Here is a 23,622-nt window from a genome sequence, read left to right as displayed (position 1 = left end):
AGGGGTTATTATGTTTTGGATACTATGCTGAGGGCTAAGGATACAAAGAAAGGTAAAAATAGGTTCCCCACCTTCAGGGAGTTCAAATTCTAGTGAGGGAGACAACATGCAAACAACCCTACGTACAAGATATGTAAAGTGTAAATGGGAGGTGATCTCAGAGGGAGGACAAAAAGGTTTCCCATCTCTCCTTTTGAGTAATTTTGTTTTCATTATTATAAACATTCTAAACCAGTGTCTTTCTTCTTCCTTCCTTCCTGCCTGCCCGCCTGCCTTCCATCTGGACATTTTCCCACTTAAGTTCTTAGATCTGATTTCATCCTCTGGAAGAAGAGACCACAAGAGTATAGAGCAACCTATATTACTTAAAGAAGGGTAAGGTTTTTTATTACAAAGTGGAAATTCTGAGATGTTGGCAGGAGGGGAGAGAAATCTGAGTCACTTGCCTTTGTCCTTTTGACTTTTCCTAATATTGTTTTGCTCAATTTCCACTTTTAATTTTTCCTTTTAAAAAAAATCTATTTTCCTCTGTCAAATGACAGCTCTCCAATTTGCCTGGCCACAGTTAATGCAAAATTAATTAATAAACCACGAAATGCCCAAAGCCAGGATTCTGATGTGGAGGTCGTCCAAGCTATTGCACAAGCCAAGGGAAAATCTGGAACCACAAAACAATGATTTATAGAGATCATTGTTTTAAGCCTTTAACCAAACCCAAGTAGGAAAATCAACTGTCAGCTGATGGAACTCAATGCTAGCAGTAATAATTTAAGTCTGTACCTAATTCCCCAAACCTATTTTGTCCAACAGTTCCTTCTAGGAGTTACCAGAGAGCTCAAAATTATCAATAATCCATGATCCCTGCAATCCTATGTTCCCTGTTACTCTAAAAAGTTTTCTTTTATACTCAGTCCACATCACTGAGATAAAGCCCTTACACTTTGAAAAGAAAGTGATGTCTGGACTTAGAGGCTTTTAACCAGGAGTCCTTAACTGGGAGGTGGAAGGGGGTCCATGAATTTGATTTTTAAAATATTCTGATAACTGGATTTTAATATAATTAGTTTTCTTTATAATCCTATGTATTTCATTCTATTTTATGCATTTAAAAACATTACTCTGAGAACCAGTCCATAAGTTCACCAAACTGCCAGAGGGGTCCATGATACAAAAAAGGTTAAGAGCCCTGGTGTCTAGAGCTAGAAAGGGGCTAAGAGATCATATAGTTTGATCCCCTCACTTTCTAGATTAAAAGGCTGAGGCTCAACTTGCTCAAGGACTAAGTAGCAGAGTCAGTTTTCAAAGTGACTCCAAACCAAATGCTAAATGCCATTCCTACTATTTCAAGCTTATTAAGCACACATTTCACAGAATAATAGATTCTGAGACCCGAAGGGGATTTTAAAGGTCATCCAGTTTCATACCCTACCCAGCATAAAATCAGGCCCTGTGGCATTCCTGACAGGCGGGCATCAAATCTCCATTTGACCAATTAAGCCAGGGCTTCCTCATCCCAGACTTGCAAAACTGTTGGGTTTTTTTTTAAACAAAACGTAGCATTTTACATTTATCTCTGGTAAATTTTATCTTCTCATCACCAGGAGGTTAGTTACAAGATATAATACACACATATGTGTATATAGACATTTTTTATATTTTATTATATTTGTATTTTATAGATTTTACATACATATTTTAAATATGAAATACATTTTTATGTTTCAACATCTATTGTTATACACTCATATTTATGTATACACACACCTTTTGGTCACCATTATATTAAGCCCCAGCAACTTATGAAGATCAGTTACCACGGCGTGGAAGGGTTTCATTATGTGTCAATGTGGGGTGTATCCACAGTGATGAAATCATATGATCCTGGGGTTTAGAGCAAAGTAGGACTTGGACATCATTGAGGTCAACCCTGTCACTTTACAAATGAGGAGCCTGAGTCTCCCTCAGGGTGAATGACTTGCCCAGAGTTAGGCAGTCAATAAGAAAGGGCATTAGGATTTAATCCTAAATCCTCTGATCCCCTAATCAATGCTCCTTCTACTACACAGTGTTTTTTAGTTCTGACCTAACAAGCTTTCATCCAAATCTTAATTTTGTCATACAACTTAGTAGATACACCCCAATGCAAATTGGATTACTATGTCCATGTGTTCATACAGAAAATTTGAAGAGGGCAGGGCCAGAACCAGGGACTTGAGGCATGTTATTAAAGCTCTCCCTCCAGGTAGATACTGATCCTTTAATCTAAACTCTTTTTATATTTTTATTCAGCCCAAAACAGGTTTCCTAAACTAGACCATACTTCTCTATCTCCTCCAAAAGGTCTTGGAAAAATTTTGTCAAATGCCTTGTTGAATGCCTCATGTCTGTAGTGTTCCCCAATCTTCTTACCTAGAAACTTTATTGGGCAAGGAAATGAGCCTGGTTGCCCTGGTGATTTCAAGGCCAATGATAGGAATCATTATTGGGACCTTTGTTCCCCTTTTCCATAAAAGCCAAGTTAGGAAATTCCACATCTATGGAGTTGGCTTTCATGCCCAAGAGTTTTTTTCCCAAGGGACTGCAGGACCTTTCTCATCCCCACATCAGGTTTTCAGAATGAGTAAACAACAGTGACCCCACCCCCCCACCCCTTGGAACTCACTATCTGGCTCCCAGCCTGAATTCCATTGTTGTATTCAGCAGGGGATACTCTTCATTGCTGTTAGTCATGTAGAGACATCACTAACTTAAACATGAAGCCCAGACAGGTCATTTTCAAGATCAGTCTTCCATCTTGAGTATATTTAATGTTAATATGTGCTGGCAATACCTCATTTTAAAAACTACTTAAGTGTTGTTTTGCCTTAATAGATAAGAGACTATACATACACAGTCACAAAAAATACCTTGAACTCCAACTTTCTTTTAGGTTGTGTGGCTTAAAAATTTATCTCTTTAAAAACTTGAATTGACTCAAACTAGAAGTCATGCACATAGACAAACACAGAGTCGTCCTAGTATATTAAATTTGAGTCTAACCACAAACTTCTAGGAAGTGGCTCAAATGACAAATAAAGCAACCAGCACAATATCTTGGCACCTAATACATGCTCAATGAATATTTGTTGAATGAATAATAGATGAATAAAGCTTACAGTTAGGGGCTGATAGCAGTATGAGCTTTCGTTTCCAATCAGTGGTCTGCTTTGTTTTGTGCACGGTATGTGTGTGAACTGAAGTTTATGGATGTCCTAGACTATCACTGTACCGCAAAAAATGAATAGTAAAAATTCAGAACAATGAAGGAAGGCTTGTATGAAATGATATACACAAAGACTACACCAATACAAAAAAAGATGATATTAAAAGGAAGCAAAACTCTTGTCAAATACAACAGGCAATGTTAGTAACTTACTATCAAAGTCAACACACATCCTATCCAAGTTAACATCCACACATCCTTCCTTTGTGTTAACAACTGGTACACTCCACAAGTGGAAAGTGCCATGTCAGTCACAGTCATGCTATGAGGTCGTTTTATTTATCAGTCTTTGGGAGTATATTTTAGGCAAAACTGTCATGCATTTGTCATTCCTTATGGCATAGCAATATTCCATGACATTCAGATACCACAACATGTTCAGCCATTACCTGATAATTGGGCATATTTTTGGCACTAGGGAAGGTATACATTCAAGAGACCCTAGAGTATTTATTATTGTTGGAGGAAGTCCTCTCATCAATGAGCTCTTCCATTAAGGCAAGCCCTCTAGTTCTCTTGAGACATGCCTTCATCTGCAAAATAGGAGGGTTGGACCAAATGATCTCTTAGGATTCTATTCAGAACATTCTATAACTCTGGGTGTTCAGTTTGGGGGCTTGCTTAAATAAAGGTGTATTTGCAGTTATCCTTCCCTACTAGAGGTTATGTCCTCCAGTGTGATTCAACATTTTTTATTCTTTAAATATATGTTATATATATATATATATATCTTATATATATATTCATTTTATATGCCAGCACCACCCCCAGCCCTGTTTTTCCCATTTACTTTTTCTAACTCTGCTTATGCCTGATTGTTTTTCTGTCTTTTCTCATTTGGCCTCCTGGCTGCTATGCTAAAGGACTCTTAACCTAGCAATAAAAACAGTTGATGCTAATAGTTCATGCAGGTAAGATGTCAGGAGGCACTTGGCACATCCCTTTAGCTTGTGGTGGTCTGTCACGTGTGAGGTGCCAACAAGAGCTGCCGCAAATGTTTTTGTCTGGACTTGGGAAAGGAAGTTGTGGTTCTCTTGACATACTTGAGATGCCATTAGCAAACTCCTTGGGCTAAACCTGTAATATGTCTCACAGGTAGAAGAAATTATCCTGTTTCTCTTTGCTTCTGGTGTTTTCCAAGTAACACAATGTCTTCCTTTTTCTGCTTTTTTCATTTGAAACTAAACACTTTCTGAAGAGTGGAATGCTGAAGTTTGGGCAGGGACAAGGAAGCCCTGAAGCCCTCCTTGAATATTTGGTAGGCAAATGCCAGAAAAACTCTGGTGTACTTTTAACCCCATCACTGCCTACCTCCTTCAGTTTTGCCATTGTTTTGTGGGGAGTAATTTGTTGGACCTAAAGGGAGAAGATTCCGGCTGAGATTTTCTTTATTACCTTGTAAAGCCACGAGGCTTGAAAAGAGAAGCAATCCTTAGAATTCCACCACTACCTTCACTCTTTCTGCTATGTGACCCAGGCTTCATGATTGGTTGGATTCTCCATACTTTTAGAGAAAGAAAGGTGAAAAAAGGAAGAGAGAGAGGGGGGGGGGGGAGAAAGGAAGAATGAAAGAGAGGGAGGAAGGAAAGAAGGAAGGGAGGGAGGAAGAACGAAAGGATGGGAGGGAGGAAGAAAGAAAGGAGAAAAAACCCTGCCACGTCAGCTGTCTACTACAGTCTACCTTTCATTTTTAGTTTTCCATGTGGAACTCACTCACACTCTCCCTCTCTGAGGCCTCAGGGTGAGAATTATGGATGTTTCTAACAGGCATCATGGGCAGCCAATTTTAACTCTCCCTACCCCCCTCCAAGGGGTGACACAGTTTAGGAACAAAATAATAACTAGGGTTTACATGGCACTTTAAAGTTTGCAAACCTCTTTCCACATCTCATTGGATCCTCGCTGCCACTGGGTGAGGTAGGCGCTATCATTATAATTATTATTATTTCACAGATGAGGAACCTGAGACTACAAAAGATATTATATGACTTGTCCAAGGTCACACAGCTTGTGAGTATGTGAGGCTGGATTTGAACTTGGGTCTTCCCGACTCAAAGACCAGGACTCAAACCCCTCTACTTTCTAGCTGCTGTAGTCACTACGCCACCAAATTTCCATGATTTTGTGCACAGGGTGTGGGGCAGGTAGAGAACAGAGTAAGATGGAGGGGAAAAGGTCTCACAAATCCCCTTCTTCCAGACCCATATTTTGTTAGGGTAGCTCTGAGCTATTTGAAGAAAGAGAACACGTGCCTGGATCCTTTTTAGAGGGAGCCAGGTATCTCAGTGAATGGAGCACTGAAGGAGAGATCAGGAATATCTGACTTCAGATCTCTCCTCAAACGCTTACTTGCTTTGTGACCCTGGACAAGTCATTTATTCTTTGCCATCTGTAAAATGGAAATAATGGTACTGCCATGCAGGATTGTTGTAAAGATAAAATGAGGTAATATTTGTAAAGCACTTTGTAAATTATTATGATATAAATGATAGGTGTTATTATTATCATCGTCATAACTAAACTCATCTCTATGAGAATGGCTCCCACCCTGAAAAGGAGAAGGGCTCATGCTACAGATAACTAGGTGATGGAGCTACCAAATAGCCCCAGAACTGAATACATGGCAGTTGTCTGGAAGGATAAACTTCCCTGGTTGCCCAGGATGCCCCTTCTGCTCAGCCATGTTTCCTCTTTTCCTTTAGCTTGTCTGGTCTGAGCTGTTAGAAGGGCATGGGATGATTCCACCTTCCTTTGACTCCACTGACAACCTAGAGGCAAAGAGAGAGACTGGGAATTCTCCTTCTGTTGTTACTAAGATCTCTCTCTACCTGTTCCTTTCCTGACTTAATGGGAGAAAGGCATCATTGTGCTTTCTATTCGGGATTATGGGAGCCATGTTAAGTCACGTCAAGAGGATGAACGATATACAGTGTCCTAAATCTCGTAGGCGGTCTTTTTACGTGTAGTTTGTAAGCATCATCCTCGGAAAGTGGTTTGCTTTTAGTTGCTTTAAACCCATTAAATATTGTTTTCCAAAATATATTTCTTCCTAGTACTAATACAACTGCTGGAGGCATGTTTCTAATGCATAGGTTTTCACTACCACACCAGAACTTGATAAATTCACTGCTGAAGATGCAAAGTAGGAATGAGGGGAGGGAGAGCATGGTCAGGATTCAGGGGGTGGAAGTTTTAGTAAAAGCCCATCATTGACTTGCCACTCACCATTAATTTCTGAAGTTAGAGTTACACCATGGCAGAGCCCAGATTTTTCAAAGGTGGTAGTTTCTGTCCTTTAAATATTTTAATGGTAATAGTTTAAGACGAAGTTGACCAAATGTTAAAATTCAAAAGCAGCTTGTAGGTTCACATGTAGGCGTTGGCTAGTTATTCGGAATATAAAAATAGGGCTATGTACACTTGGACCTTTAAGTTTTGTCACAGCAGGAAATGTGACTGGTATGTGTCTAAAATGTGTTTATTTAAAAAGAACATGAATATCATTAACCAGTCCTATTTATAATAGGTTCATGATCAAGAGGGCCCAAGGAAGAAAACGCTTCGGGATGAAGAACTTCAAGAAGAGGTGGTTCCGTCTCACAAATCACGAATTTACCTATCAGAAAAGCAAAGGTAACAAGAAAGGTTCGCTTTTCAATTGTTTTCTGACTTTCCTAAACCTTTCCAAAGCACTGAGTACAAGTGCTCGGAAGAGAAATGAGAACTCAAAGGCCTTGGGCAATCAGGACAGACTTTGTCCTTTCTGAGGAGAAGACCCACCAATGCCACCACACCTCCCCCAGAATGCTTAAGCTCCAGGGGAATGGAAAAGGCCGGATGGAATGGGAAAACGCCTATAAGAACTCGCTTGAAAGAGGACCCGGGCTGCCCATAAAACCAGCAGAATGAGAATTATTAAGCACTCACTTTGTAGCCAGTTTCATTGCTTCTGTTTCTTGACAATCTATCGATAAGTCAATCAACAAACATTTTTTTTTAAAACAAGCATTTATCAAGCGCCTATTGTGTGTGGCATTGCTGTGGTAGGTGTTTGGGATACAACAATAATAATAATAGCTAACATTATAGAGTACTCAGTGCCAGTGCCAGGCACTGTGCTAAATGCTTTACATTCATTACCTCGTTTGATCCTAACAACTACCCGGGAAAGTAGGCACTGTTAGAATACTCCTTTCATAAACAAGGAGATCGAGGCAGATGAAGGTCAAGCGCCTTGCCCAGGGACACACAGCTAATAAGTGTCTAAGACTGCATTTGGACTCAGGTCTTTGTGACCGCAGGCCCGGAGCTCTATCCACTGCACCACCTCGCTGCCCCCAAGACAGAAATGAGACCATCTTTGCCCTCAAGAAGCTTACAATCTATTACTACGCTCTAAGTAATTCACTGATATGGGAGATTAATGAAAACTGGACCAGGGTCAATAGACGTTTCCTCATGCTATCTGTTTTCTCTAAAAAATGATGGGAGCAAAACTTTAGAAAGAATTTCAACTCTACAGCCATTTTTCTCCCCCTTTCTAAAGCATTCTACAGGTCAGAGCTCTTCTTTGCCATGATTCCTTTTGCTTTTTGAACCTTTTTTCCCTTTGTTCATCCTTAGGATCCTGAGCTAACCTCTTCTTCTGCCCGCTCTTTTCCAGCTCTCCTTCTCTTCTCCGCATTTAAGACAAGAAAAAACGTGTAAATCCTCTCTTATTGCTTTAGGATTTTAAAAGTTTAACACACTCAAGCACTTAAGCCTCAGGATTATGCTTTAAATAGGAAAAATAGGTACTTAAATTTCCTTTTACAAACATTCATTGTGCTACTGGAGTACTATGTTGCTTTGCAAGTACATTATAAACATTCCTTTTTCAATAAAAATATGGTATGACTGTTGTACAAAATTTGACAAATGCCAACATCAGGTATGTGTGCGTGTGCATACTCACAAGATTAACACTTTTGTTCCATTGTACTAATTCAAACTTAGAGAAGAGAAAACTAATAGGGAATCTATTAATAAGAACGCAAAGCATCCAAGCCCCTTGAAGACCTTGTACATCTTCCTATGGGAATTTTTTTTAACTGTATCTAATTACTTCCCCATTTTTCTCCTCCAAATAATTCTTCCTATCTTAGGTCAAAACAGACTTTTGCAGACTGCTAAGAGAGATTGAAATTGCCAAGAAAGACAAGAGACAGCATGGAATACAGGATAGAGAGTTGATTAGGCCTCAGGTTCAGGAACACTTTGGGGTTCAAGTCCTGCCTATGACACATACTGGCTATGATACATACTGGCTGTATGACTTTAGTAAGTCACTTAACCTGTCAGTGTCCTCAAGCAACATCTTCTCTCTCTTTTTAAAAAAATATATTTTAAATATTTTGGTCTATTTTCTGTAAGGAATGATCCCATGCCTAAATATCCTGTCAAAAAATGTTATTACTAAATGATTTAAAGAGGAAAAAAGCATTCCAAAGTCAAGTTTTAGAAAAACAAAGACAGAAAGATACCTTCTACAGATTTGTTGCTGATCTGCTTTGGTGGAATTCCCTACACCAATGAAATCACCCCCATTCCCACCAAAAGAAAAAAAAAAGACTGAGTGGCTTAAAACCTTTTTACAAAATGTGAATGGCTTCTTTAGAGAAGCCAAGCCAGACACATTCAATAAAATTAGTGGACAAAGTAAAATTCTGCCCTATTCATTAGTTTTTCTGTTTCTGTTGACTTCCATCAGGAGACCAGCCTCTCTATAGCATTCCTATTGAGAACATTCTGGCTGTGGAGAAATTAGAGGAGGAATCCTTCAAAATGAAAAACGTGAGTGTTACTTTTCAGATAATTTTGACTTTTGTTAAGTGTCTATCCTGTTTTCTTCTAACTCCTGTTCTTTCTCTCTCTACTCCCTAAAAACCTACCCAACATCTTTGCTCCTGGTGTTGGATTCTCCTAGTTCTCCATATTTTTGAGGAGCTATGGGAAGGGCTGTGTTAGTCTTCAGTCCAACAACACTCAGGAGCAGCTTAAATTCCCCCTTGGCTGGGATAACTACAATAGAGTCCATGGAAGCTTGCCCAGGAAATGGTTTCAGAACTGAACTGGCATCATTCCAACAGTTTCCAAGAGTGGTCCTGACTCCACATTGACTTGAAGAAATCTAGCTCTTTTGGAGCATCACTTGGTGGCCACAGCATAGTCCTTAGAACTGGGGGCCGTTTAATATGCGGAAAACAAAACAAAACAGAACAGAAAGTGTTAGGCTAGGTCTCTGAAATGACACGGTAATTTTGCCCCTGAATAAAAAAGATTGCAGTAAGGGCAACTCCCAGCCCTGTGAGTGACAGGCTTTTTCTCAGTTATATTTAAGCTTGTTTAAAATTAGGCAATTGAAAGAAGATCATATGACTAAATGGAAAAAGCCTATTTATAAATGACTCTGCAACACTTCATTTAGTTTTTATTGACTATTTAAAATGTTTAAAACAACTAAGATGTTTTTCCGTCTGTGGCTAGATGTATCAATGTCTGTGAAGTGGTGTTGGACCGTTGCCCTCCCTGAAATGCCTAATAACTGGTCTATATAACTGTCACATCATGTTTCGCATGCTTAGAATTCAAGCTGGTCAGTGAACAACTTTCCTACTCTCAAAGAAGATTACCATGTAGTTAGAAGAAACCAAAGAGATAAACAAGTAATGAAAAATCATAGTTTCTGATTCTTGATCACACCAGCCACTACTTGGCTACTCACAGCTTCCTTTGAAAAAAACGAAATAAGATGAGGTAGGAAGATTTAGCTCTCATTTATTCAGGGACTGATTCTCCAGTTCGTACATTTTCCAGGTCCCATCACCCACCTTCTTCTTCCTTCTACCTGCTGTGCATATTTGGGTCAGTATTCTGCTGCCTACCTCTCCACGGGAGAGTCTGGGAAAAGGGGCAGAGTTGAACCTCAGAATTGAACAGTTGTTACCTGTTAGCAGCCCTGGTAAAATATTTGATTATGGAAATAAGTATGATTATTAAACTCTATGAAGTATCCCAAAATTTGTTTTGCTTGACTATACATAGTTCTAACTAGAGTTGGTTTTTTTGTCTTTCTTTCTCAGTTGGGGTAAAGGGGAAGGAGAGAGGGAGAGAAGGCAGATTTTTGGTGACTGAAAAAAGAAATAATAATAATAAAATGTCAGGAGGGCAGCTAGGTGGCACATTGAGTGCTGGGCCTGAAGGCAGGAAGACTCATCTTCCTGAGTTTAAATCTGGGCTCAGGTATTTTTACTAGCTGTGTGACCCTGGGCAAGTCACTTAACCCTGTTTGCCCGAGTTCTTTATCTGTAAAATGAGCTGGAGAAGATGGCAAACCACTCCAGTATCTTTGCCAGGAGAACCTCAAATGGGGTCACAAAGAGTCAGACATGACTGAAATGACTGACCAATAAAACCCACAGGTGGATGACTATGGTATACAACTTATCAGTTGAAGGCAGGCATCATGGTACAATTGAAAGAGCAGAGGATCTGAGTTCACATCCTACCTCTCTCACTACCTGTGCGACCTGGAATAAATCACTTCACCTCTCCAGGCCTTCATTTTAGGTCATGTAAACAAGCATTTATTAAGCACCTACTGCTAATGTGCTTGAGGACAAGGACTGTCTTTTGCCTCTTTTTCTATCCCGAGCACTTAGCACAGTCATTGGCACATAGTTGTTGTTCAATCATTCAGTCCCGTATGACAATTTGTGGTGGTAGACCACAGTACCCCAAAACTGTCCACAGGGTTTTCTTGGCAGAGATGCTGGAGTGGTTTATCATTTCCTTCTCCAGTGCATTAAGGCAAACAAAGGTTAAGTGACTGGCCCAGGGACACACAGCTAGTAAGTGTCTGAGGCCAAATTTGAACTCGGGTCTTCCTGACTCCAGGCCGGTGCTCTATCCACTGAACCATCTAGCTATTTCTTGGTACATAGTAGGTAAGTAATAAATCCCTATTGATCAATTGATTGAAATGTTTGGATTTGATGGCCTGTGAGATCTATTCATCTCTAAACCAATGATCTTATGAAGGGGGGTTGTTTAGCCAGGAAGGAAATAAAAGGACTTAGGGGGTACAGAACAGTCATGTCTTGTGATAAAGAAATTAGACTGGTTTTGCTTGTCCCCACGGAGCAGAGTGAGGAGCAGCAGGTGGTCTCTCTCTACAGGGAGGAAAGTTTAGGTCCAATGAAAGAAAAAACTTCCCAACAGTTAGAGTTGTCCAAAGTAGAGTGGGCTGTCTTGGTATATAATGGGTGGCCCTCATCCAAGGTCATCTAGCAAAGATACTGATAATTACTTGTGGAGGTTTTTGCAGAAGGAGATCTTGAGAAATGGACTGAAATGAATGATCTCTAAGTTTCCTCTCACCGGGATTCTGAGTGTAGAAGGAAGGCTTATTTATTTGTGGGTGCTATGTATCCAAGCCTCACCTACCTTCATTACCATAGGTAATTGAGTGTCGGTGATATGCTCAATTCGAACACCTAGTCTTGTGTTTTTTAAAAAAATCCCACGAAATCCCACTGGTCACATGTGGTAACCACACCCGCATATCTGTTTTCACTGTCTTGGCATCCCGATGTCAGATCTCGGGCTCTCCTCATAATTCCTTGGAGCACACTCTGGGTTAGACTCCACCCTGGCATTCCCTTTGGTGGATACAGCCATGTTTGGACTTTTTATGAGTAGGAACCTTGGAGGGGGAGGGAGACAGATTTTTTTTCTTATACTTGTATTTATTTTTTAAATTTAAAAAAAAATCCTTGTTTTTGCTTAAAGAGCAACTGTTGTGTCTGGTATGTTGAAAATGGAAATGTCTTACAAACATTGGAATTGCTTGGCTTAGCTAGCGGGCTCTCGGGTTAACAGGTGCTAAGTTTCAGGCCACTCTGATTCTCATCTCAAGGCTACATAACCCAAGCAAATGTGTTCTTTTGGTTTTATATTCAGCATTCAACCCTGAGAATGGGGAAGGCTGTAGACTAACCGGCTTAAATTCTCAACATACAAGACCTTATAAGCTGGGTTAATCTTGGACCAATGCTCTTGAAGTCACTTGTTTGGTTCACTTGTTTGCTTCTTTAATCTAGGAAAGCCAAAGATAGTCATTTTGTAGCGATTGTGAAAGTGGCCAGAGAACTGTGTTAGTCTACATGGCTACAGTGATATTTCACTAACGTTAATCAATGCATGGAATATTTACTATGTGCCTAGGATGTAGTCAGCACTATATCGAATAAAAAAGAAGTACAAGGAGTAGCTAGGTAGCATTGTAGAAGTCAGGAGGACTCATCTTGCTGAGTTCAAATCCAGCCTCAGACACTTACTAGCTGTGTGACTCTAGTGCCTCTGTGATGTGAGCACTCGCTGAATTCTTTTCAGGGCTGCTTATCCACCTTTGGTGTCTCCTTCTACCTATCTGTCACCTGTGACTCTGTGAAGTGGCCACACCCTGATAAAACTGACTCAGCAGACAGCAGCAGGTTGAGGGTAACTTCAGTGAGTTGGGTGGGGGGGTGTCTACCCCAAACGTGCGAAGACTTCCCCTGGAGGAATGGGCAGATGAGAACAATTTGTTCCAATGGCCAGGAAGGCGGCTGAAGTAGGTGCTGTGGAGCGCTTGTCAGACGTGGAAGGCATCAGGGTCATCCACTGCATCCGGGGCCATCTCCGGACATCTTGACCTTTGTCTTGCCGCTGAACTTTGATGACTCTGTGTAACTCTGCCTCACTTAAATCCAATTCACATTCAAGTCAAGACATCCCCCATCATCCGCTATTTTACCCCAACATCATGAGGTCATCGATCCTCTTCAAAAATGAAGGATGAACGACTAATCATAGCAACTTACATTTTTATAATACTTTAAGATTTACAAAGCATTTTCTTCATAACCACCTATGAGGTAGATAGGATGCCTATTTCTATCTGTTCTATAATGCCATGCGCCACCATGTGACTCACTATCACAACTGACTCAGAAGGTGATCATATGTTTAACGCTTCCTTAGTTTCATTTCTTATCAATTCGTAAGACTCAGTGTATCTCTTTCAAGTATTTCAAATATAACCCCATAAATTGGGGGCATGGGGTAGGGTTTAATTCATGCTAGATACAAGATTATTCAGGGAGGGGAGGAGATGTTAACGCTATTGTAGTTTTAGTTTCAGGAAATTGAAATGTTCACATCATTACACCCAGAGATTTAGATTTTTTTTTTGGTTTTGTTTTAAGCATCATTCTTAAGGGTGGTGCAAGCTGTGTTTTTAAGTTTTTAACCGCTCAGGGTGATTCTCTTAACCGACGCTGTGATTCAGAACTAGGCTCTCAGCAGAAGAAAAGATAAACATAGGCAAGAGATGACTCATACATGCCACTGCTGGCCTCTGGTTCTCTTGGAATAGCAGTGAGGGAGTACTTGGGGAAGGTTGCATTCTTTCTCTGCCCCAAGACTGAGAAATGGAGACAACATGCCGCAGGTCTGCAGTATGTTAAGACTTCTCTCTTGAGCTAGAGAGAATACTGAAGGCAATCAGAAACCACCTGTGGGTCCTAGGTTCATTCTGTCAGGACCTCATTTTAGGTGTCAAATAATTCCCAAATTTTAGCAGCCACTCAGTGTCAGTGTGTGTGTGTGTGTGTGTGTGTGTGTGTGTGTGTGTGTGTGTGCGCGCGCAGGTGCCCTGCTGCTTCTTCCAAAGCAGACTTCCCCCATCTCCTGAGTCTCCTTATCTCCAGGGCTAATCTTCTACCGAAAGGAAGGCCCCTATCCCACAGACCCAACTCTCATTTAAAATAAGAATGAAAAGAAAAGGCCTAGCTTCTTAGAACCATCTTTATTTTTAGGGGACAAACTCAGAATGTCCATGGGAGGAGAGATAACTGGTATCTCATAGGCTTTTCAAAGGAAGAAACCTGAGACTTAGAGGGAGGAAGTGACTTGCCTGTATTGGCCCAGTGAGTCATTTGGCAGGGCTCAAAATAGATCCCAGGCTTCCCCTGTTTTCCCAGACTAATTCATTTTCCCGTAAACCCACTGCCTTCTCTCTACTCCATCCATCCATCCTTGTCTAGAAGGGCAGTTGTTTCTGACATGTGACAAATTCTGGGATACTATGTAACTGTAAGTTGTCATTTCATTGCTATTAATCGGGTACCTTGATATCATCTTCCTTTTAGAGATGAAGAAGCAAAAATAGCACCTGCCCTCAAGGAGTTTACATTCTAGAGGTGGTACAGTAGCTAGTGCCTGCAGTTAGGAAGATCTGAGTTCAAATCAGGGCAAGTCCTCTGCCTGCCTCACTTTCCCCATCTGTAAGAGGGAATAGATAATACTTGCATTGGAGTCCTAGGGTTATTGGGAGGATATTGTAAAGCTCTTTGCAAAACTTAAAGCACTATATAAACAGCAGCCATTATCGGCTACTCATGGGGGAGTAACAGCCGGATGGTTTTGTTCTGCCTGCTACGGTGACCTATCTTTAATGATGACATAGAAACAACAAAATGGACTTGAAGCTCAGGGAATTAATGATGTGACCATTTGGGTTTCTGTTACCTCGTCTCTAAAATGAAGATAATTATCATTATTATTGCTGGTACTACTTGGTTATATGTATATTTAGTGCTTTAAGGTTTTAGATGTTTTATGCGCACGATCGCCTGTAATGCTACAGGTATTATCACCCCCATTTTATAGATAAAGACACTGATGCTGAGAGAAATTAACTAACCCACGATGAGAATTGGTCCTGTCTTTTTCTCTTTAACATTTCAATTTATTATTTAATTATCTTTAAGCATTCTTTTCTTTTAAAATTTGGAGTTCCAAATTCTCTCCCTCCCTCCCTCCCACCCCTTCTCTACCCACCGAGAGGGCAAATGGTATGATATCAATTAGATGATTGAAACCATGCACAACATATTTCCAAATTATCCGTATTTCAGAAAAAGAGCAAAATAAATAAAGAGGTAAAATTATACTTCACTTTTATTGCTAGTTTTTTAATCCAGATTTGAACCCAGACTTTCCCGACTCCCTGTCCAGCGCTATAAACTATGCTATTACGTAGCTATAAACGTGAAAGTGTAATAATAAAGGTGACTATTTGAATCTGTAAAAAAAAAAACTCATAAGCATTTTCATGGCTTAGAGTTTCTTCCTTTCCTTCCTCTGGCTCTGTCTTGTTTTCCATGATTCTTTCGCTAACCTGTCCTCTTGCATCCTTTTTATTTATTTATTTTGTGGGGGAAGCATTGTTTTTACATTTAATTTTAATTTTATTTTTTCTCAGTTAAATGTAAACAAAAAATTTAACATTCTTTTAAAACTTTTTTGAGTTCTATATTCTCTCCCTCCTCTTCCTTCCCTCCCGTTTCCCTTCTCCTTGAGGAGACAAGCAATGTGATATAGATTATACATGTGCAGTCATGTTAGCCATGTTTCAAAAGAAAAAATAATAGTAAGGAAGCTTTAAAAAAAATTCTTGCATTTTTTCAGATGTTCCAGGTCATCCAGCCAGAGCGAGCTTTGTATATCCAGGCCAACAACTGCGTGGAGGCGAAGGACTGGATTGACATCCTCACCAAAGTCAGCCAGTGCAACAAAAAGCGCCTCACCGTCTACCACCCCTCAGCATACCTGAACGGTCACTGGCTCTGCTGCAAGGCCACGTGTGATACCACTCCTGGCTGCACACCCTGTACAGGGTAAGGGGGAAGGCTGTTCACTGTTCTTAGGTTAGCTACCTGTAGGGAAACCCTCAAGTGGAGAGACCTGAGACCATCTCTGGGCCTACTGCATTTTGTGGCAGCCCTTTCCACCTGGACCAGAGAGGCCATGCATTGTCTTTCCTTCATGCTGGTCTGCAAGAACACAAGCATCTACCTACAGAGGCATGTAAAAGCTAATGAAAAGAATGAACGCCACAAACTTACAAAGACAATTTTAAAGTATAACTATTTAAATGTTTATGTTTTTGTCAATTTTGAATAATTAATTTTTATTTTTAATTTTCACAACATGGGGCTTCCTATCATTAGGTGTGAAAGTTTCTGGGTGACACTTTCTCAGACCAGTAGATCCAAAGGAAGTAGAAGGGAAGAGGAATAAGCATTTTCATAGCACCTACTTTGTACCTGGCACCATGCTAAACACTTTACCAATGTTGTCTCATTTGATCCTAACAACCACCCTGAGAGGTAGGTGCTATTATCATCCCCATTTTACAGATCAGGAAACTGAGGCAGACATGTAAAGTGACTTGTCCAGGGTCACATAGCTAGTAAGTGTCGGAGACTGGATTTGAACTCATGTCTACCTGATGCCAAGCCCAGCCCTCTACCCATTGCACCACTAAGCTATGGTGGAAAAGAGCAGGGGCTCTGCATTCACAGGACCTCCCAGCTCTGCATCTACTATGCCACCTAGCTGTGTCAGTTAGTAAAGGGAGTCCTCTTCTTTGGCCTCCTCAGTCACCTCCTCAGATCTATCTCCGCTGGACTTTTTCTTTTTGGGATCACACTGAAACCATCATGATGCATCAAAACCTCATTCTTTATCTCTGGTGCTAGAGGAAAAATGCTTTGAAAACTCTCCTGCACTATATAAATGTCTATGACGATGATGATGATGATGACATCTATATCTCTATATCTTGCTCAGTCCAATTCTCAAACTCAACCTATTTAAAACTGAACGTGTCTTTTTCTCCTCCAATCTTCTCTATGTCTATGGAGAACACCATCATCCCTCAGGGTACCTAGGTTCATAACCTTGGACTCCTCCTTGGCTCTTCCCTCTGTCTCACCTTCCCCCCCTCCCCTGCCAGCCATCCACAATCAAGGGCCAAATCTTGTTAATGCTACCTTCCACTTATTCCATCTTTACCTTCTATAGTCACATTTCCCCCTTCAAATGTTTCTCTTCTTCTTGTCCTTTCTTACCTTTGAAGCCTTTCCAGTACCACCATTCCTTCCTTCCATGATAAAACTGATCTTTGCCTACTCAGATTTTTTATGGTGTTTTACATAGACCCCTCCCTTTGCCCTTTCCAATTCTGCCTTCTATCACACTTGTTTGCATACCTGTCTTATTTCCCCATTATATTATAATTCCTTTGAATATAAGCACTGTGTTGATTTCCTCCATTGTATCCCTAGAACCTAACCCAGTGTATTGTATATAGTAAGGGTTCAATAAATATCTGCTGAATTAATGAATTTGGGAGACAGAGGACAACACTTCTTTGGATAAGCTTAAGGCAAAGATTACAAAAGCAGCTGAAGTTCAAAAATTGACTAAAGCTGTAGATAACATAAGATCACAATTATTTTGAATGTTAATAAAAAGCATATCAGTATTTTAAAACATTAACCTTTTAAGTAACCTAAAAACAACCAAAGTATTGTTTTTAAAAGTTCTTTTTTAAAGCATTTGTACTTCTGAAATTATTCAAGCTTAAAATTACTTTAAGACTTTTGTGACACTGCATAAGGGAGGAAAATACTTGGAGTTTGGAATTGGTTGGGATTGTTTATATATGTTTGTATTTTCAAAAACGTAATTCCTCGATGAGTTGTAATAACCCCACATATAAACTTGGGATTTCTGCTTTGTAATGAAATTCAACAGACATTAGGTTCTCACTGGAAGCAGTACTAAAGGTTAGATATATCATGGTCCAATGATGGTCCCAACCCTTATGGAGCTTATAATTCAATAAAGAGGCATATATAACACACAAATAACTTTAATGGAGACTAGATAAGATAGATAGCTAGAGTATTTATTAAGTGCTTACTAGATGCTAGCCACTGTGCCAAGCCCTGGGGATACAAACACAAGCAACCAGGACAGTACCTGCCCTCAAGGTATTTACATTCTGCTAGGGAAAGACAACACATTAAGGGGATCTGGAGAGCCTGGGGTGTCAGAGAAGGGTACGTGTGAGGAACCAATGCTCTGAAGTGCAGAAAAGAAACTAGGTGACATCCTATGTTTAAAAAGTCATCCACAGGGGAGACAGTTGTCAGGGAAGAATCTGTGGAAGAGACAACATTTGGGTTGGACTTTGTAGAATGCATAGAATTTATTTATTTGTTTGTTTTTTGAAAAGGGAACCAATCGCTGTTTTTTTTTTAAATTTATTTTTTATTTTTAGTTTGTAACACAGTTCCACAAGTTTTTGAGTTCCAAATTTTCTCCCCCTCCCTCTCTTCCCCCTTCCCCCCACCCCAAGACGGCATGTAATCCAATATAGGTTCTACATATACCTTCACGTTAAACTTATTTACACAATAGTCAAGTTGTAAAGAAGAATTATAACCAATGGAATGAACCATGAGAAAGAAGAAACAAAGCCAAAACAGAATGCATAGAGTTTAACTAAAGCCAAAAGAGGGAAGAAGGACATTGTAAGCATTGGGAGAAGTGAGAGCACAGGCAGGAGGTGGGGAAATTCAAGGCATATTTGGGGAGCAGAGTTTGGTTCAGTTCATTGTGGAGATTAGCTTGAGGTAAGACAAGAAAAGAATTGTCAAGGAGGTTGAGATTGTAGAAAGCTCTGATGGAAAAAGAGAATTACTGCAATTTTAACACTCAAAATCAGTACAAATTCATTGGAAGGTTGTAAATACACACACACACACACACACACACACACACACACACACACACACACACACACACCCACACCCCTCTATGTTCTCAGAATCGAGGCAGTCCTTTTGAGGTCTTCCAGTTCAGGCCCTGAGTCCTGAATCCCCTCTCCAAAGCATCTAGCCTTGGCTTAGACTCTTCCAGTGACCTTGGAAGTGCTTCCCTCATTAAGACAGTCCATTCCATTTTTGAATCACTCTAATTGTTTAAGGAAATTCTTCCTTTCATTGAGACTAAACTTGAATTTCTCTGACTTCCACATATTGTTCCTACTTATGCCCTCCAGAGACACATCTCATAATAATTTTTACACCTGAAAGATCTTCACGGATTCAAAGACATTACTTTCTCTCTCTCTCTCTCTCTCTCTCTCTCTCTCTCTCTCTCTCTCTCTCTTTCTCCCCCCCCCCAGGCTAAACATCTTACCACCTTAGTGCCCCCCCCCCGCTTCTGGATGTCCTCCAGTGTATCAATGTCTCTGTAAATCTCGGAACTGTAGCACCCAGAATGGTTCACAATATTGCAGATGTGGTCTGAACTCCATAGGATACACTGATTTAGTCCTAGCTCTAGATTCTAGATCTTGATGCACCCTGATTCCATTAGCTTCTTTTGGTTGCCACATCACAACCTTGATTTATATTAATCTTTGTCTCCACTGCAGATCTCTAGGTCTTTTTCACTTGTATTAATATGTAGACACATCTCCCCAGTGATATATATACATATGTGTGTGCTTGCATCCATAATCCTCACCCACCCCCATACACATTTTTAAACTTGTTTAAAGCTCTTTAATAGTCCTGGAAAGCCAGTGGTGCCAATAGTTTTGAACTCCCTCATATTCTCTGGATAGTAATTTGGAGCATCAAAATATTAACTTGATAATAGTGTTACTCTTAAAAAACACACACACAAACGTATTTTTCCTTTTTTTCTAGTGGCCTTCCAGCAAACATACAGCTCGATATTGATGGGGACCGAGAGACAGAGCGAATCTACTCACTCTTCAACTCGTATATTAGTAAATTAGAGAAGATGCAAGGTAAGCAAGGAACACTTACGTTATCACAACAATTTTAACACACTCAAAACAGCAAAAGTATCTTTCCTGAAGGACAAATCTGACACAACATGTAATATGGGAGTAATCCTCTAGAAATCTGTCATGTCCTGGTGCGAGGGAAAGTAAGAATTCTCTTCCTCAAACAGCTGCGGGTTTGTTTGTATCTGGATTCATGATGCAAATACTTTGTTTTATGGCTTTGATGTGAAGAAGTTCTAAGTTAGGCAAAGATTTTAAAAGTGGCTTTTAACCACGGGATTCTAAACAATAGGAGAATAAGGCAGAACTTGCTTACTCTGAGCCGCGTAATAGTTTGTTATGTCCTAAATATCCCTTCACAGTCCTTTAAACAACAAAGCTGTGAATCAAGGGCAGTGTTTTTGGTTTATTTAAAAGTGTATGTTACATATATGTGTGCATGTATATGTATATATACATATACATACACATATATGCATGTACATATATGTGTTGATAGATACACATATATAATATGTATGCATTCATTTACTTGTGTTTATTTGTTTCTTTATTAATGGGCAACACACCAAAGTTCAGAATGTGCATGTTCCAAAAAACTTTCCTTATAAGCTCTGCAGAAGCATCGCTGATTTTAAACTCCTTCATACTATAAAGGTGAAAAAAACCAGAATTTAGGTTGAGAAAATATCACATCATAAATGTGCAGTTTGATAGATGAAATTAATAGAAGAAGCAGAGATAAAGGATCCCCTTCATCTGTCTAATAAACACATCTTTTGCTACTTTGCGATCTGTTCCACATCAGATCTGCAGTGGGGAAAACAGCATGACAGAGGAGTCTTAGGCACCACTTGAAATGTGAAGCTAGCCTTTAAAGAAGACTGCTGCTGCTGCTGCTTTTTCTGGTTTTTTTCCCCCTTTCTTTTTGATAAAAGACAGCCATGCAAAGCATATACTGAAACCTAGAAAATACTTTAATCCTGATTTGGCAAGCATTTCTTTGCACATCTGTAATCACCCCACCCAATGGGGCATCCTTTGTGACTCATCTTGGCAAGTTGTGATAGAGAAAGAGAGAGAGAGAGAGAGAGAGAGAGAGAGAGAGAGAGAGAGAGAGAGAGAGAGAGAACAGGTTTCTTTTTCTTTTATTTCTGTTTTTAAAAAAAAAGGTGGGGTGGGTGGAGAGAACCACAGAGAGCATAATCTGGCTTCAACAATGAAGGGCATGCTGCAATTTAAAAGCATCGTATATGACTTCGAAATGGTAAAAAATAAAATTGAGAAAGGACAGATGAGACGTCACATACCTTGTATGAGTGACCTTAAAAGAGGTTTAACACAAAGAATCCTAGAATTGTAGAATTTTACATTTGGAAGAGATCAGAGCTCTTAACCTGAAGTCTGTGAATTTTAAAAACAAATATTTTGTTAATTGCACTTCAGTATAATTGGTTTACTTTAAAATCCTCCATATTTAATTTTATGCATTTAGAAACATGATCCTGAGAAAAGTCCAGGAGGTTATACCAGAGTGGCAAAGGGGATTGAGAGACAGAAAAGGTTAAGAATCCTAATGGACCAGTTAGGTGGTACAACAGGAAGATAAGTGGTTCAGTAGACAGGGGTCTGGGCCTGGAGTCAGGAAAACCTGATTTCAAATTTGGACTCAGACACTTACTAGCTGTGTGACCTTGGGCAAGTCATTTAACCTCTGCTGGCCTCATTTTCCTCAGATGTAAAATGGGGATAATCATGACCCTTATCTTCCAAGGTTGTTGTGAGATAATATTTGTAAAGCACTCACCACAGTGCTTGGCATAGAGGAGGTGCTTAGATACTACATAAATGCTAGATATTAGTATTACATATGTGTGTGCTTGCATCCATAATCCTCACCCTCTAATCTTTCCTCTAATCCAACTTTGCATCAGAGACACAAGAATCCCTTCGTAGTATCCTTCTATGCAGGTTCTTGTAGAACACTTGGGGTGTCTCACACATGGTAGCTCCTTCCATCGCTGGGCAATCTCATTGTTATAAAACCTTTCCTTTTACTGAGAAACTTCCCTTATAGCTTCCCTAGCTCTGCCCCAGGGAGCTGCACAGAATACGTCAAATTCCTGTTACAAAAGTCTCTTTAAATATTTGAAGGCCATTTCCTATGTAGGTGACTGGGGAGTATAGAATGGGGACTGTGCCTGTGTATTATTAGCACAATGAATAGAATGTTGGTCTTGGAGTCAGCAAAATTTCAAGTCCTGTCTTGAACACTTAATAGTTGTGTGATGCTGGCCTAATCATTTAACCTCTCTCAGCCTCAGTTTCCTCATCTGTAAAATGGAGATAAGCATAGACCCTTTCTCACAGAGTTGTTGTGAAGACCAAAAGAATTAATGTGTAAAAGTTCTTTATGAATCTTAAAGTGCAATACGAATGTTACACATCTCAACATCTGCTCTCTTTTCTTCTATGGGCTAAACACCTCCAGTTTCCTCAACTATTGCTCCTATGGTGTGATTTTTAGGCCCTTCCCCACAGCTCTTCATATGGATTTGTTTTCCTTCACCAGGGTGCCTCTTAAAGTGAGACATGAGTAAAAGTGTGGCAAGCATAGCTCAGCATGATATTCCTGATATGGATCGACCATTGCAGAATGTAGCAAAATTGTTATTTCATTTGATCAATAGACATTTCTGTTAATGCAACCTATGATTCCATTAGTTCTTTAGTTAGCTGCACTACATTGAAGGGTTATTTTGAGTTTGTGATCAGCTAAAGTGTAAAGTCTTTTTGAAAAAATAAATTTAAAAGGCCATTTATTAAGCAATTACTACATGTCAACCACTCTGACGGAGTAAGTGCTAGATACACAATTACAAGCCAACTACACAGTCCCTGCCCTCAGGGTGCTTACTTTCTAAAAGAGGAAGACAAGACACAGAGGGGAGATTTGGGCAAGGAGAAGTGTTTTGGACAGTGAAGTCCCAGGAATAGTGATTAGTCATCAGGAAATTGTGTGACGTGTCCTTTCTAGAGATGGATGTGATGATGTGGTTACTGTACTCAGAGTAGGATTGGAAGGCAAGGGGGCAAGGAGATAGGGAAGGAATGGCACATGCATGGTGCCACAGCATGGAGATACGTGTGAAGATTGTGATGGGTCAGGGTCTGGGCTAGAAATGATAAGTGCTCCCCAGGTACCAGTCAGAAGCTCAGGATCCCAATGAGAGGGCTTGAGTTCCAGAGCTGGAGCTCAGGGACATGGCAGTTTGAAAATGGCCAACAATTGGGGCAGCTAGGTGGCCCAGTGAGTAGAGCACTGGCCCTGGAGTCAGGAGGACCTGAGTTCAAATCTGGCCTCAGGCTTGACACACTTACTAGCTGTGTGACCTTGGGCAAGTCACTTAACCCCAATTGCCCTGCCTTCTCCCCTCCAAAAAAAAAAGAAAGAAAGAAAGAAAATGACCAGCAAGTAGTTTCCCAGTGAGCTGTTGTTAAACTAGGTCTGTCCCATCTGGTACTTTTGTGACTGATTTTCTTTGAAACTGTATTTATTGTTGTGAAGTTTCATCTTGTCGGTTTTAACCAGCTTAACTCAAGG

The 23,622-nt window shown here is 40.1% G+C and overlaps 1 protein-coding gene across 2 annotated transcripts in view; it reads left to right on the top strand.

Annotated features, from left to right (window-relative positions):
* The window catches only part of RASA3 (RAS p21 protein activator 3), a 298,273-nt gene that overhangs the window by 262,328 nt on the left and 12,323 nt on the right, over positions 1-23,622 (top strand). The window contains exons 18-22 of one of the 2 annotated variants that reach the window (XM_036756651.1): positions 302-375; positions 6,789-6,895; positions 9,012-9,094; positions 15,815-16,023; positions 19,915-20,018. In XM_036756651.1, coding sequence (XP_036612546.1) covers positions 302-375; positions 6,789-6,895; positions 9,012-9,094; positions 15,815-16,023; positions 19,915-20,018 — 577 coding nt within the window. Of the gene's footprint in view, positions 1-301; positions 376-6,788; positions 6,908-9,011; positions 9,095-15,814; positions 16,024-19,914; positions 20,019-23,622 lie in introns of both variants that reach the window. The other variant, XM_036756650.1, reaches the window with a different exon arrangement.

Source organism: Trichosurus vulpecula, chromosome 4, assembly GCF_011100635.1.
Source record: "Trichosurus vulpecula isolate mTriVul1 chromosome 4, mTriVul1.pri, whole genome shotgun sequence".
NCBI classification, from domain to species: domain Eukaryota; kingdom Metazoa; phylum Chordata; class Mammalia; order Diprotodontia; family Phalangeridae; genus Trichosurus; species Trichosurus vulpecula.
Note: the sequence above shows the minus strand (reverse complement) of the source record. Positions and strands in the feature narration are given on the sequence as shown.